The 17,543-nt window shown below is 38.3% G+C and overlaps 1 protein-coding gene across 3 annotated transcripts in view; it reads left to right on the top strand.

Moving 5' to 3' along the window:
- The first annotated feature begins 13,853 nt into the window (after positions 1–13,853).
- The window catches only part of COMMD1 (copper metabolism domain containing 1), a 250,628-nt gene continuing 246,938 nt past the window's right edge, over positions 13,854–17,543 (top strand). Inside the window, exon 1 of one of the 3 annotated variants that reach the window (XM_001382114.4) lies at positions 13,854–14,167. In XM_001382114.4, the coding sequence (XP_001382151.2) occupies positions 13,883–14,167 (285 nt within the window). In that variant the 5' untranslated portion in view covers positions 13,854–13,882. The remainder of the gene's footprint in view (positions 14,168–17,543) is intronic. The other 2 variants (XM_007476778.3, XM_056813949.1) reach the window with 2 other exon arrangements.

Below are 17,543 nucleotides of genomic sequence, written 5' to 3'. Positions count from 1 at the left end.
TTCACAGATGAACTCCCACCAAACTTAGTTGTTTCTGAAAATAGCTTTATGGCAGAGGTACCCTTAGAAAAGTCATCTGATTTGAAACCAGAAGCTAAAACTTTCCATCCAGCATTGAGTGATTTAATTGAAGAAAAATTAACTGGAAATGAAGCTAAAATTACTTTTGAAAAATTTAATCATATTCAAAGTAATAGAGGTGACATTTCAGTTAAATTTGAATCTAAGGATGGAATGGCAGGTTTAGTAACAACTAAGGATTCAGTTAGTGCCAACATTCTAAATGGCACAGGGGTATCTAGCCAGAGAAACTGTCATGGTTTAGTTTCATGTTCCATTGAAGATTTCATTGGGAATGAATCAAATCAAGAAGAATTAACTGAGTTACATATGCACCTGGAGGAGGGTAGCAAGGACATGGACTATGAGTCATTAGTTTTGAACACCTTGGATACTAAACCAGAAAAAGATACATGTTGTGGGGGACGACATGAAGACACATATCCTATTATTGATGGTGCAGGGGGAAATATAGATGTACCAAACTTATTCCCAGAAGAAAATAACTTAGAGGGAAAGATTCCTATCTCTACACAGTCAAAAGACAAGGGAAATGAACATAAACCTCAGACTAGTGGTAGAGTAGGATCTGTGATTATTAACAGTGGAGAAGATCTGCATAACCCCATACCATCAAGTTTACCAATTCAAAAAGAAAATCTAAAGCTTAGTAGTAAGACACATCCTGAAACTGATGTGAGGAACACAGAAGCTGATGACAAAGGCTTAGATCACAATGCAAAGCCAGAGTTGCTAACGTAAAAGTTTACAAGGCATTGAGCAAGATCCTAAAAGCATAGTGATTTCATTCAGTGATTCAGATTTAGACACTGAATCTGAAGGAATACCAGAAGGTATAATTATAATGGATGAAGATGATGTAGAACAAATGCCTTATCAGTTTTATAAGCTTTATGAAGAGGTAGACGAAGAAGGGGATGTATGGGATGCAAGTGAAAAGATAGAATATCTAGAACCAGTGCAAACAAACTCTTACCAAGACACTGAGGAGGAATTATTCTTTGGGCACAGAACAAGTTGTATACCATTTGAAGAAATTTATGCAAGCTTAGGGGTTGATAATGAAGAAGATTTTTTAAATAAGTTGAATTACATGGTGTATGAGGATACAGATTCTGAATGGGAAGGAGAATATCAATAAACATGTGAGATGTGGAGGAGGGGACATAGATGCAAAATTTCATTTCTATTCTCTAACTTCAAACACATGACAAGTACCATTCATGCTGTAACATTGAAACCAAGATTAGTTGTAGTTCCATAGGGCATCATACTACACAAAACCTTATGTGAATGAAGACTAGTCTTGTGGTAGCATAAGTAAATAAGTTGTTTCTGCAAAAGAACAAGTAATTCAATAGCAAGAACGCTCCTAAAAGTTGTAGTAAAGTTTCAACTTCATAACTAGGACAGACACCAACATCTAGAATGCTAGAGAAGCATGGATTCACATTGGTTGAATCTGTTGTAACATGACTTTAACAGCAAATTATAGTTGAGAACTGAAAAAAAAAAGGTTATCCATATCTCTCAACCTTCATCCTAAAACAGTCTATACTAGGGGAAGGAAGAGAGAGAGAGGGTATACCATGAAGATATTGTTCATAGTTTCAAATATCTCACATGTCATCAGTGACAATACATACAGATGACATTTGGAAAAGAGTCCTAGTCAGGAAAAGCAACATGAATAGCACACACACACACACACACACACACACACACACACACACACACACAAAAGTCTTGTGAATGAAAGCCTACTGAAAGCACTGGAGAATACTTGCCACCAGAATACAGTAGAGAGAGCCCTGCACAAGTTAAAGTAATGAAAGTATATAGTACAATTCCTGAAGGAATGCAGCCATTAACACAGGAAACAAAAGGGAGACTTATATTTGAAAGATTAGCAGCCATAGGAAAAACAAAGCCCCAATGTAAAATATATAAAATTGTAGTCGAGGCATTGCTATAAAGGCAGGAGACCTCCTCTTCTCCCTGCTTGGGCTGCATAGTCAAGGTGGTGGGTTGAACTGTGTACGACCTGCCCAGCTGCGTGTTCAAGGTTGGAATAGTCAGCATGAGGGAGGTTTGATAACGACTGTGAGAAACTTGTTTTTCTGCCCTTTTCTGGAATCCTTTCGGTTCCTCCTGGTGCCTGGCAGGTAATGTCATGAATTCCTATGAAGTTGCCCAATTATTGCTTCCTGCTGTTGCTGGGCTGTAACATCATATCTTCCTGTGGTTTTAACCTATATATGCTTTGTCTGAATCCAATAAACTTTGTTGCTATGCATTTCATATAGCGCCCATTTGTTACTCTTCATTTTCGTTACCCCAAGTAAGGTCACACAGGGCTGGCCGACCCTGTAGCTGAGCCTTACATAAAATAGTCTCTGCATGACATAGTAACAAAACAAAAAGAACCATCTCCAAAAAACTACATACAGTAACTATTTGATAAACCTCCTTGATGAGGAAAACAAATTGAAATCATTATTCTTACTAAAGTCTTGAAAACTATACCCTTAGACATAATGCTTACCCCCATGCATGAAGAAAAATACAAGTTAAGCTTACCTGCAAGCATGAAGAGAAACAAATGCAAAAGCTTACCCCCCGTGCATGAAGAAAATCACATTATCTTACTTGCACACATATAAAATTGATACATTCTGGCACTCATGAAGATTTCAACTCACTTCCATGCAAAAGTAACTTTTCACTCTTACTTGCACACATGTGTAAATCTCACACACATGCATTGTTTGTGTGTTCCGGGTTCCTAGTTGTACCAGTGGGTAGTGGCTGGAAGACCAGGTCTTCAATCAAGACTGGACGATGGCAACTGGCATGCAGACCAGACGAAGGACCAGAGTGGAAGGAAGAGAATTTCTACATGCAACATGAATGGACATGGAAAGACTTTGGAACTTTGAAATCTTGGAATTTTTGGCCATGAAGAAGTGTAAGGGTGTGTCATACACGTGAGCATCACATATATATACATGCACATCCTACAGAGTACATTATAGGAAGATATTCATGGATTGGGTAAGTATATAATGTGCATAGGCATAACAAAGAGACACACTGATGAGATTTCTGTGGGAAATTCAAACAGCTAAAGATTTTTCTTTTCTGCTTGAGTTTGCACAGAAATCTACAAGGATGTACATATGTAAAAATGTATAGATACTATGTACACATGTAAGTACTAATATCTAACATGCTAACTTTATTAAAGTAAGCCATTAACATTCTAACTACAACATTAGTGATAACCTAGTGTATTTGTTTAAGGCATAAGAAAGTAGAGACATAGTAGTTCTGAAGTATAGAAGTTAGATTTCATTATGATTGTTGGTTAGCATTTGTTAGTGATGGGAAATTTTCTTACTGATTATATAGACAGTAAGACATAGAATAATAGCATGTTTTGAATGTTACTGAAATTATTGCATTGATTTGACAATTGTTATTTAATTTGTGATGATGCAAAAAATTTTTGTCATGTAAATCCCTTACCTAAACCATTTTCCTATCCCACTCTCAGCTTAGCATTTAGATAGAATAGCTAAGATGAGTTAAGATTATTGTTGTTTTGGGGAGAGTAAGGGTATATTTATAATAGAACAAAGTTAAGATAGATAGATGACAGATTAAGGTAACTATCATTGAAAAATGCAAATTGCATTTTTTCCTAATAAAAGGGGGGATTGTGGAAGAGGCAGGAAGAAAGAAAGGTTTTGAAGGACAAGCCAAAATGCAAGAGACTAAGCTGGGGACCTGACTTGTCAATCAAGACAAAGATTCTAAAATGGAATGTTCCCAGGAGGAGTGGCAGTTGAGCTGACAAGGGGGAAAGGACTAGGAGGCGCTCTCTCTCTCTCTCTCTCTCTCTCTCTCTCTGGCAGTTGAAGCTGGCAGTTGAGGTTGGCTGAAGACCCTGATTGTGCTGGCTGGTTTTAGGGGGCTTTCTGATCAAGAGGCGACCTCTGCGCTTTCTGAGATTTTGACTGATCAAGAATTGAGGTTTCTTCTGGCCACAGAGAGAGGAGAAGGAGAAACTGAAAGACCTTGATGGTGTTGTAAAAGAAGAAAGGTCTTAGCTGTTTTACTCCATTTATCTAATTGTTCCTCTTCTCACCTTTGTCACTGGACTATTTCCATAACCCTCTCAAATTCCCTTTATAGATTAGGGAAACCCTCATCCCACTTTCCTCAGCTTTCCCATCCTGTTATCCCAATAAACCCCTTGATTTGAAAAGGAAAAGAAAAGAATATTTTTATAGTCCACTGGGGGGGGGGGGGGGGGAAGAAGCCAAAGGCTTCAAGAAGAACTGGGAGGAGAGGGAGACAAGGTTGGAGAAGGGAGGGACTGAAAAGGAGGAGGTTAGATCAGCCATCAGTAGGGATCAATAGGAAACCTCAGAGCATTCCCCCTCTGGTAGCATTTCCCCTGTGGCAGTATCTCTCAATGTTTCTCTATCTCTGTAGTACTTCCATCTCCACCATTGTAACTAGGCAATCCTTAGGTGTGTCCCCATATCAGCAGCTGCTCTCTAGTCACAGTCACAAGCCAGAGAACAGCAGTCATTGCAAGTAGTAATAATTTCACTAAAGATTACTTCTCTATTTCAAGCAATAGTAGTTCCCGCAGATTACTTTCTCTATTTCAGTCCATTGTATTCAACTTTAGACAATTGGGGAGAAAATGTTTGCTGCAAGTTTCTATGATAAGCATCTCATTTACAAGATAATTAACTGATTCAGATTTACAGGTATAAAAATCATTTCTTAATTGATAAATGATCAATGGATATGAACAGGAAATTTTCAAGTAAAGAAATTAAAGCTATTATAGGTATATGAAAAAAATGTTACAAATCACTAATGAGTATAAGAATGCAAATTACAATATTTTTCAGGTTCAAATACACCTATCAGATTAGCAAAGTTGGCAATTTTCAGTCAAAGAAATCAAAACTATTAATAAGCACATGAAAAAGTGTTCTAAATCTCTTATAATCAGAGAGATGGATAATCAAAACTCTGAGATATCACCTCACACCTAGCAGATTGGCTAACGTGACAGCAACAGAACGATATGAATGCTGGAGGGGATGTGGCAAAGTTGGGCCATTAATGCATTGCTGGTGGAGTTGTGAATTGATCCAACCATTCTGGAGGGTAATTTGGAACTATGCCCAAAGGGTGATAAAAGACAGTCTGCCCTTTGATCCAGCCATAACACTGCTGGGTTTGTACCCCAAAGAGATAATAAGGAAAAAGACATGTACAAGAATATTCATAGCTGTGCTCTTTATGGTGGCAAAAAATTGGAAAATGAGGGGATGCCCTTCAATTGGGGAATGGCTGAACAAATTATGGTATCTGTTAGTGATGGAATACTATTGTGCTAAAAGGAATAATAAAGTGGAGGAATTCCATGGAGACTGGAACAACCTCCAGGAAATGATGCAGAGCGAGAGGAGCAGAACCAGGAGATCATTGTACACAGAGACTGATACACTGTGGTACAATCGAATGTAATGGACTTCTCCATTAGTGGCAATGCAGTGATCATGAATAACCTGGAGGGATCTATGAGAAAGAACACTATCCACATTCAAAGTAAAAACACCAAAGAAAAACAACTGCTTGATCACATGAGTCCATGGGGATATAGACCCTAACTGAACATCCTAGTGCAAACATCAACAGCATGGAAATAGGTTCTGATCAAGGACACATGTAAAACCCAGTGGAATTGTGCATAGGCTACGGGAAGGGGAGGGGAGGGGAGGGGAGGGAGGAATAGAAAATTATTTTTGTAACCAAGGAATAATGTTTGAAATTGACCAAATTAAAAAAAATTAGCAAAGTTGACAGAAAAGGAAAATTCCAAGTGTTTTAGTGTTTGCAGGAAAACAGGCATGCTGATACCCTATTCGTAGGGCTATGAATTGACAGTCATCCTCGGAAACAATTTGGAATTCTCTTCCCAGTTATTTCATTGCCCATGCCCTTTGATCCAGCAACATCACTACTATATCTATACCCCCAAATAGATCAAAGAGGAGAAAAAACATGTGTGTGTGTGTGTGTGAAAGTATTTATAGCTGCTCTTTTTATGGAAAGAACTGGAAACTAAGAGAGTGTCCATCAATTGGAGAATGACTGAACAAATTATGGTGAGTGAAAATAATGGAATTCTGTTGTTCTATAAGAAATTATGAAGGGGATGGTTTCAGAGACACTTAGGAAGACTTGAATGATATAACTAATGCAGAGAGAAATGAGCAGAACCAGGGAAGCAATTTATAATTTAATGACAATACTGTAAATGTGGACAATTTGGGGGACCAGCTAGGTGGCTTAGTGGATTGAAAGCCAGGACTAGAGACAGGAGGTTCTGAGTTCAAATCTGTCCTCAGATGCTTCCTAGCTATGTGATCCTGGGCAAGTTACTTTATCCCCTTTTGCCTAGCCCTTACCATTCTTCTGCTTTGGAACAAATGCATAGTCTTGATACTAAGACAGAAGTGGACAATTTTGAAAGACTTTAGAACTTTGATCAAGACAATTATAACTATTGTTTCCAGAGAACCAATGATAATAAAAAGCACGTATGTAGGATTTCAAAGTTGGCAAAGCACTTTATCCGTGTGAACTGTTTTAATGGTGAAGAATGCTACCCACCTCCTGACTAAGAGGTGATAGTCTAAGTATGCAAAGTATAACATGTTTTTGTTTTTTGTTGTTGTTGTTTTTGCATGGCCAGTATGGGAATCTACAATGTCACAAGAGCTTTATTTTCCTTTTTTTAAGTAAAGAGGGGCCAGTAGGAGAAAAAGAACATAAGTGTTTGATAATGGGGGATGGGAGGGAGTTAATTGCAAAAACAAACCATTAAAAAAATAACATTGTGTTGTTTACACATGAAAAGTGGATAGCTACTGGCATTATATAAATCTTGTAAATATAATCATTTGTACTAGTGAGTTTAAAGTTCATATATGTAAGATGTTCATTTTCATACTACTAGTGACTTGCTACACCACTTTAGTAATAGTGGTACAAAGATAAATGTGAAGATTTTTCCAGATGTTCTGTATTACCATAGTCTTTTGAAGATAGATTTCTAGTAAAAGGCAAGTTACAGTTAGTAGAAAGTTCAGCATGAATTTATTAAGCATCTACTGTGTATAAGGTACTATGCTAGGTGCTGGGTATACAAAGACAAAAACAAAACAGTTTCTACCCTCAAGGAGTTATATTTTATTTGGGGAAATAACATATATGAGGATACATTAATACAAAATAGATACAAATTAATTTCATGTTGAGGTGGAAAGGACACTAAAACTTTAGGGGATTAGGGAAAGCTTCATGTGGGAAGGGGCAACTGAGATGAGTCTTGAAGAGAGCTAGAGATTCTAAGATATGAAGATAAGGAGGGAATACATTCCAGACATAGGGAATAACCCACAGGGGATTTTTATAGAGAACCATAAGATAATTTAGCTGGAACATAGTGAGTGAGGGGAATTCATATGAAATTAATCAGAGAGATGATAAGTATACAGAAGAATTTTAAATGCCATTCTGAAGCATTTGTATTTTATTCCAAAGGATATCTATATCTATATCGATATCTATATCTACATATAGATGGATGAATGGGAAGAGATTCCCTTAAGTTGCAAATGAGCCAGTCACTGATCACTCACAGATCTGGACTCATATTTATGGAATATTTTCTTTTAAGTAAATTTATAACTTCTGTTACTTAAAAAGCTCCCATGGAGATACTTATATCTAAATATTTTCATTCATATCTAAGCAAACAGAGACCTAGGCCAACAGTAAAGAATTGGTAGGGGGGGGAAACCCACTTTTAATTATAAAAGAAAAGGAAATGTAAGACTGAAACTTTTTCATCACTCCTTCTCCAAATGAATATTTTCCACCTCCAGCCTCATCCTGATGGTGGGGAGAGAGATTTAAGCTTCAATTCAGTATGCCTTATATTGAAGCTGGACTTCTCTCCATTGGCTTGCTTTGTGGGATCATCGGGATTCTGCCAGGACTCCTGGGATCAGGGATTTAATCATACATCTGGCTTTTCACCTCTTCCATGTCTTTGGGCCACATACTTGACTCAGTTTTTTAAAATGTGCCTTCTTCCCCATAACACTGATTAGAATCCTTTTCTCATGATGTAGTCCCTTTTGGATCAGTACAGTACTACTTCTGGTGGCATAATCCTTTGTGTGGCACCTTGTTCTGAGAGTAACTGAATGAGAACGAGGTACCTCGCAAAGGATTATGTGGCTGCACAATGGAAGATGTCAGCATGGTGAGCAGTGATCTGAGGGAGGGAGGGGATTCCACTCTGTGTATACTGCTGCCCAGTATAGTGGTGGTGGTGATGGGCCTGTGCAAGGTGTGACAGGCCCATCACAGCCAGTGCTGCAGCCTCTGCTATCCCAGACAGTGGTATACAGATTTGTTCATAGGTTTTTTATAAGTCTGACCCTCCAATGGTCTGAGGGACAGTGAACTGGCCCCTGTGTAAAAAATTTGGGGACCCCAGCCTTAAGGTACTTAATGGTTCTAGTTGGGTGGAACTAGTAGATCTAAATCAAATGTTAAGTACCCTTTTGACCTGGCCCATTGTATCAACATCCTCTTCCAGGTAGCCCAGCCCTTAACTGGACTCTTTCTTTTGTACCCATAGTAAAGCATCAGTCTCTCCATGATAATCTTCTCTTTGACTTCTCATTTCCTTTTAGCCATTGTAAAGCCAACCAATCAAATTTCCCTGTCCCCAGTTCCCCTGGAGGTATAGAAGTCCCCCAAGTTCTATTTTTCTTTGGAGAAATCATCCAGCATAGTGCATTCTCCCAGGGATATAGTCTCACAGTCTGCAGGCCCTGTGAAGTTTTTGACACTGGGCTTTGTGATAATGGCTGATTATTAGACCTATCCCTTTTCTGATTAAAGACTTGGTTTTTCTGATAACTTTAGTTCTCTGTTTTTCCCAAGTTAACAGATAATACAAATGCATGTTAACATGTGAAGCAAAGTGTTACTTTTCTTTTTAAAGAAATGTGGACTTTTAGTATTAAAATATTCATTCAGCAAACATTTATTAAATGTTATGTAGAAGGTTCTATAGTGCACACAAATATCAAAATATAATAGTTATATAACTTTTGTGCACTCTGACTTTTAAGGCTTTTTGTAACCTGTCTTCTTTCTAAATTTCTAGTTTCTATATACCTTATTCCTTTGTTGACTATATCACAATTTCAACAAATTACCTCTATGAAATATATTATAATGCAATTTATTTAAACATATTAGCTATCAAATACAGGCCCTTTTCTCTGATGATCTGTCAGGTCTTAGACCACCACCAACAAAGATAAGTCAGAAGAAGGTTGGGATTGGGCAGAGAAAACTGAGAGAAAAAGGCCCTTACCTCCTTATATGAACATTAGATTTTAATGTTATCAGTAGTCCTGAGATAATCATAATTGTAATTCTAAGATAGTTAGCATAAATCATGAATTTAGCAGGCTTTTGTGAATATTCTGGTATAAGTATTAAGGTTTTGGATTAAGGAAATAATTACCTTTGCAAGGCCTTAGTGCCAGCCCCAACCTTCAGTGTTGCTATGTGTTAAGGGTAAAATTTAGGGTTGAGACTAAATATATTAATTAGTGGTCACCAGGGATTTAAATTCTAAATCCCAATGAAATACTCAAGTCAGAATAGAATTTTGTAGTGGTTTATTTACAATAGAAGGAAGAAATTAAGAATGAGGGAAAAAGAGGGAAAGGGGTAAAAGATCTGCTCCAACCTGGCCTGAGCCAGGGGGAGTTCAGCGGCTTCAGCCAAGAGGCCTTCCCAGAAGATTAAATCTAACTCTGCTTCCAGCTAGGAGGCCTCCTCCAAGATGAAGGGCCTCCTTGGAGGCTGGAACCTTCAGAAGGGTCAAGGGAAAGGAGAGTCAGCCTTATCACTCACCACATGGGCATTCAGGGAAGCCATCTTACCCAGACCCATTCTTCAGGGCTCCTCTAAGTCAAATTCCACCACCCAAGTCTGCAAAAGCCACCAAAAGCCCCCAAAGCTGCAAAAGTCCCCAAAGCCCCCCTCACAGGAAGTGATACAAAATATAAAGGCAGTTCTTTACATCACTTCCTGTGTCTCACATATACCGATGGTGGCTTAAACTTGGCTTAGGCCAGCCCAGGGGATCAGTCAGTTGTTTCTGATTTGTCACTTGCTAGCACACGCAGGTCACAGACCATCCTCCCCTACAGTTAATCCTTAAGTGGGGGTGTATACATTCCTGTTTGCTAGAATTCTGAAGACTAAGCAGGGTGGATTAAATCTAAAATTCACATATATCAGGCATCCTAATTTGTGTTATTCATTTTAAGTCAGGATGAACCTTCAGTTCAGAACCTGGTACCACTCATCACCACTCACTCTTAGCCAGGCATCACTGTTTCCCCCTTTCCATCAAATGACTCTTATGTAATGGCCAAAAGATGGTCAGAAGATTTATCTAACCTATGGACAAATAAGGGGTGCTTCCTAGCTGACCTAACCAATGAAGATTGCTTCTGGGTGTTTCTATTCTTTGAGGGGTATTTTGACTATTTTGAATTATTTTTGTACTGACATAATTCTTTGGGGTATAAAGGAAGGTCTCTCACAGTGCTCCAGGTCCTCTGGTCATGGCTAGGGGTCCAGCTTTGTTGTGGAATCAGCCCTCCCATAATAAATCTCTTTCTTTATGGCTTGGATATTTTACATGTCATTTGTGTACCTGTGGTTAGAAAAAATTACACAACAAAACCAAGTATGTGTATATGTATATACATATACACATGTGTGTTCTATCTATCTATCTATCTATCTATCTATCTATCTATCTATCTATCTATTTATCTATCTATCTGTCTGTCTGTCTGTCTGTCTGTCTGTCTGTCTGTCTGTCTATCTATGACTATCCCTATAGTTCAAAGTCAAATTTACATTTTTCGTCTCTTCTCTCTGCATTACTATGCATAATTGAACTATATTACAACTTTCTGAAGCTACACTTTTAGGGGTGATGGTTCTAATTAGTTTACAACACCAGTATAGAGCAACTTTATTTGTGTGAGACAAATGGAACTTTTCCCTAGGTGCTAACAAAGTTGCTGAGCTTCTTTGATTTAAAGTGCGACTCCTAAGCTATAACTCCAAAAGTCACCTCACTGATGGATCCCCTTTTCAGGGCTCACTTTCTACTCCAAAACCCTAGAGAGCAAGGGAGAAATTCTCTGGGTAAGACTAAACCCATATTAGACTATCCTCTGAAATTCTGCTTTCCCCTCTGGCCCAATTGAATGTCATTGATGTACTTAAGAGCTAAGAGCCTGTGTTATCTAAGAATTGTGGTTCCTAGGGCAAATTTATATAAAGAGAAAGATCTGCTTGTACATAGTTGCCAGAAAGATGTTTTCCACTTTCTCTGGGCAGAGTGTGTTTCATAGAAGTCTTCCTTTTAGTAGCAGTGTGTCCCTTTTCCCTAAAGGGTATAGGATCTTGATATACTACTGTTCTTTCTGTGAATATCTCCTTAGCCAATACAATGGAGAATATTCTTAGTGATTAGTGAACAAAAAATCTTTGTACTTTGGTCCTGTTGTGTGAAAGGTCTTTTTATATGTAGTGTTAACAAATGCTTGATTTTAGCATAGGTTAGATGCCATAGATGGCATAGCATCTGGTTTTAAAAAAGTAACAATTTTGGAAGGGTGTTAACAGAGCTCATTGTGTATTTGGGGAGTCAGTGATGATTAGTATTGCATACATATGAATATTTAAATTATGATAAAATTGCGTTTTTCAAAATACATAAAACAGTAAGCAGAAAAATGTTTGATAGATGTTAATCAAACTCTAAATAGATAGAAATGGAATAAAAAGGGGGCAGCTGGGTAGCTCAGTGGATTGAGAACCAGGTCTAGAGACTGGAGGGCCTAGGTTAAAATTTGACCTCAAACACTTCCCAGCTGTGTGACCCTGGGCAAGTCACTTGACCCCCCATTGCCTAGCCCTTACCACTCTCCTGCCTTGGAGCCAATACACAGTATTGATTCCAAGATGGAAGGTAAGGGTTTAAAAAAAATAAAAAAGAAATGGAACAAAAACTATCTTACTGATTCTTCTCCCCCTTTGCTCTCAAATAACTATAGAGTAACCTTTGATTTATTTTTTGTCTCAAGCTTTATTTACTTAAATTTCTATTTTTACCTTTAGTTTTTGCATCAGTTTCATGACACTACAGAAATTTCTATATATTGTTTCATTATCATTCTTTTTTTATATTAAAAAACAAAACCCTTAACTTATTTCTTTGAAGGAATATGGTAAGAGGTAGCCTATTGGGTTTAAGTGACTTGCCCAGGATAACATAGCTGGGAAGTGGCTGAGACCAGATTTGAAAACAGGACCTTCTGTCTCTAGGCTTGACTCTATCTACAGAGCCTCGGAGCTGCCCCTATTATTCTAATCTCTCCCATACTGTTTTTCAATTTTTCCAGAAGTTTTTGTCAAATAGCAGGTTCTTATCCCCAAAACTAGGATCTTTAAAAAAATTTTTTTAATGAACTTAAAAATCAAAACAAAACCCTTGCTTCCTATGTCCCAAGACTGGGGCAAGTCCTGATAATACAAATACAAAAGCAAAGAGAGTCATTGCCTTTAAGGAACTCACATTCTAATAGGTGAAAGATGGCTGTTGGGTATTTTGGTTTAATTAGTAATACTGAGCAGAGCCATAGTATAGTAAATTGATTTACCCTTCTCCTGAGCAATACCAGGGCTGATTTGATTATGGCTTCAGAACTCTAAGGTTAGGGTGAGGGTTAGGGGATGGAGGGGTTGTGTATGTGAGACAGGAGGACTGATTTAGTTGCCTGGCTGGCAACTGGTGAGAAAGTGGTTTAGGAGCTAAGTGAATCATGGTTAGAGCCAGGCTTAGATGTAATGCCCGAATGAAGCAATCTCAGATCAAGAGAGTGAAGCTCCAATCAACAAGCATTTATTAAGTTCTTACTGTGCCAGGCACTTTGCCAAAGTGCTTGGCATACAAAATAGCATACAGCAAAATCCCTACTCTCAAGGAGCTTACACTCTAATTGGTGAGGGCTCTTGTATAGTCTTTTTTTGCAAAGATAGTAGGTGATACTGAGAATAGGTAAATAAATAAAGACAAAAATAGTTCCTCCTATCAGGGAGGACTATTCATAGTCTATTGGGGTGACAAGGAGAGAACAAAGATAAATGCTTTACAAATATGATTTCATTTGATACACTTCAATTTATATAAACATATGTAAAATATCCAATTATATTATCAATTCATCATATATGTGTACCTATCAATTTACATATTTATACACATGAATTGGAGATGACCCATTTACATATTCATGATACACTGGAGATAATCTCAACCTATAAACACATATATGATAAATAAGATATAATCTGGAGGATAGTGTACATGTGCCATTTGGGGCATTAATATTTATTCATTATCAATGATTTCCTTAAAATATTAAGTAATTTCCTTGTTCAACTTTCTTGGAATTGTGGTGTCTCTTTTTTGTTTTTGTTTTTACTTTGATAGGATCCTTGCAACTTCTGGTATATAGGATTCACGTGATAAACCAAATTTTGCTCCAACCCGGAAAAGGGGAGGGGAGGTTTGCAATCCAGTTTGATGCAGCGAGTACAAAGCCGCTTTAGGCCCGCAGGTGGCGCAGGAACATCCCCTGCCTTCTCGGCCGCCATTGCTTTCAGCTGGCGAGAAGCAGAACAGTCAGTCGCTATGGCGGGCGAACTCGAGAGTTCCAAGCCCCTGAGTGGCCTGCTGAATGGCCTGGCGCAAAGCACCTTTCACAGGCATTCGGGCATCACAGAAGAACTGCTACGGACCCAGCTTTACCCAGACGTGCCACCTGAAGAATTCCGCCCCTTCCTGGCCAAGATGCGGGGGATCCTGAAGGTACCGGTTCCGTTCCCGTCACGCCCCGCCCTGCCTCTTCTGGGCTCCTCCCTCAGTCCCGGCAACTTCCCGAGCTAGGCTGACTGCTGGGTGTGTGTGGAGAAACCGTCCGCGCCACGCCCTGCGGTGTTGCGCCGTGACGTGTTACGCATGATGCCACCCAACCCAGCCTTCTCCGCCACAGTCCTCGCACACATCTCTGGGGCACTTCCCGTCACCTCGGTGTTGTGGTCCTAATTTTGCTACCTCTTCAGATTGCGGGGACTTCCCCGTCTGCTGTCTGTGAACCCTCATAACCTCTCCCCGGTTTTATTTTATTTTTCAATGAACAAGCGTTTCTTCTCATTGCCCAGCATATGGTTGGCGCTTAACTGCTTGCTCGCGAGTTACCCAACCAAAAAGACAACCCATCCACGCATAGTTAAACAAATAGCCCAGGTGACTTCGCCAGCCTGAGCTCCTCTGCCGACCTTTATCCACTGGATAGGAGATCCGCCCCGCCCCCCACTCCTCTCCAAAACCCTGGAAACAGTACCAGCTGGAACTAGAGAGGACCTTGCAAGCTCCTCATATTTCTGAGTTATTCCCTCTTTCCCCACTCCCCAGGTCCATTACGAAACCGGGCAACCCAGTTTAGAAAACAAGCAAGTTTATTACAAGAAATTAGTGTAGGGGTAGCTGGGTGGATCGATTGCTGGACCTGGTCAGGGAGATTCATGTTCCTGAGTTTAAATGTGGTCTTAGACACTTAGTAGCCCTGTGATCCTGGGTAAGTCACTTAACCCTGTTTGCCTCAGTTTCCTCATCTGTAAAATGAGCTGGAGAAGGAAATGGCAGTATCTTTGCTATGAAAACCCCAATGTATCACAGATAGTAGGATACAACCAAACAATAAGTTAAGGGGGCAAATTTCAGCTGGTAAGGGCAAAAGAATGGATGCTAGAATTTACCAGATATCCATTTACTACCTTGGGAATTGATGGATATCCTGCAAGCAGTCTATTAGCTTCAGTATGTACTCCCTTTAGTGTGTTTTGAGTTAGTCTAATGTCCAGGGGTTCTTAGTGGTCTTTTTGGGGGAGGGGTCTTTGGCATTCTAGGACATCCTATGAACTGCTTCTTAGAATAATATGTTTAAATGCATAAAGTAAAATGTATAGGATTACAAAGAAAACCAAATAAACTGAAATATAGCTTTCAGAATATATATATAAACCAATACCAAGTTATTGGAAAGGAGGTTAAGATAGATTCATCAGTTAAATCAGTCAACAAGTTATGTAGCCAAGCATTGTGGAATAAGGGAAGAAATGCAAAAAGAGGGCCAGCCTTTAAGAAGTTTAGGTGGAGAGGAAATGGAAGAAGACAGTAGCAAGTAGGGGTGAGGGGGCAAGACTTTTTACAGAAGATGGAATTTGATCTGAGTCTTGAAGGCAGTCAAGAGGGTTCAATTTTTTTATTTGAAAAATTTTACTTAATTAATTAATTTAGAATATTTTTCCATAGTTACATGATTCATGTTCTTTCCCCTCCCTTCCTCCTACTCCCTCCTATAGCTAACTAGCAAATCCACTGGGTTTTACTCAAGACCTATTTCCATATTATTAATATTTGCATTAGGGTGATCATTTTGAGTCTACATCCTCAATCATATCCCCATTAACCCATGTGATCAAGCAGTTGTTTTTCTTCTGTGTGCCTATTCCAACTGTTCTTTCTCTGAATGTGAATAGCATTCTTTCTTATAAGTCCCTCAGAATTGTCCTAGATTATTGCATTGCTGCTAGTAGAGAAGTCCTTTACATTTGATTGTGCCACTGTGTGTCAGTCTCTGTGTATAATGTTTTCCTAGTTCTGCTCCTTTTGCTCTGCATCACTTCGTGGAGGTCATTCCAGTTCACATGGAATTGCTCCAGTTCATTATTCCTTTGGGCACAATAGTATTCCATCACCAACAGATATCACAATTTGTTTAGCTATTCCCCAATCAAAGGGCATCTCCTCATTTTCCAATTTTCTGTCACCACAAAGAGCTCAGCTATACATTTTTTTGTATAAGTCTTTTTCCTTATTATCTTTTTGGGGTATAAACTCAATAGTGGTATGGTTGGATCAAAATGCAGACAAATCTTTTAAAGTCCTTTGAGCATAGTCCAAATTGCCACCCAGAATGGTTGGATCAGTTCACAACTCCACTAGCAATGCATTAATGTCCCAATTTTGCCACATCCCCTCCAACATTTATTACTTTCCTTTGCTGTTATGTTATTCAATCTGCTAGGTGAGAGGTGATACCTCAGAGTTGTTTTGATTTGCATTTCTCTAATTATAAGAGATTTAGAACACTTTTTCATATGCTTATTGATAGTTTTGATTTCTTTATCTGAAAATTGCTTATTCATGGCACTTGTCCATTTACCAATTGTGAATGGCTTGTTTTTTTGTACAATTGGTTTAGCTCCTTATAAATTTGAGTAATTAGACCTTTGTCAGGGGTTTTTGTTATAAAGATTTTTTCCCAATTTGTTACTTTCCTTCTAATTTTGGTTGCATTGGCTTTGTTTGTACACAAACTTTTTTAATTTAATGTAATCAAAATTATTTATTTTACAGTTTGTAATATTTTCTAACTCTTTTTCAGTCTTAAAATCTTTCCTTTCCCATAGATCTGACAGGTAAACTATTCTGCGTTCCTATATATATATGTGTGTTTGTGTGTGTGTGTGTGTGTGTGTATATATATATATATATATAAAATTTTCCTATAGTTTCCTTCTTTATATTCAACTCATTCACCCATTCTGAATTTATCTTGGTGTAGAGTGTGGGATGTTGATCTAAACCTAATCTCTCCCATACTATTTTCCAATTTTCCTAGCAGTTCTTGTCAAATAGTGGATTTTTGTCCCAAAATCTGAGCTCTTTGGGTTTATCATACACTGTCTTGCTGAGATTATTTACCCCAAGTCTATTCCATTGATCCTCCCTTCTGTCTCTTAACCAGTACCAAATTGTTTTGATGACCACTACTTTATTATACAGTTTAAGATCTAGAACTCCTAAGCCTCCCATCATAGAAACAATTAATAATTTAATTGAAGAGAATGACAATGATGAGACATCCTATCAAAATCTATGGGATGCAGCCAAAGCAATCCTCAGGGGGAAATTTATATCCATGAATACATATATTAACAAATTATGGAGGGCAGAGGTCAATGAATTGGGCATGCAAATTAAAAAAACTAGACAGAGAACAAATTGAAAATCCTCAAATTAAAGATTAGAAATCCTAAAAATTAAAGGAGAAATTAATAAAATTGAAAGTAAAAGAACAAATAAATTAAGAAATAAGTCTAAAAGTTGGTACTTTGCA

Source organism: Monodelphis domestica, chromosome 1, assembly GCF_027887165.1.
Source record: "Monodelphis domestica isolate mMonDom1 chromosome 1, mMonDom1.pri, whole genome shotgun sequence".
NCBI lineage: Eukaryota > Metazoa > Chordata > Mammalia > Didelphimorphia > Didelphidae > Monodelphis > Monodelphis domestica.
Note: the sequence above shows the minus strand (reverse complement) of the source record. Positions and strands in the feature narration are given on the sequence as shown.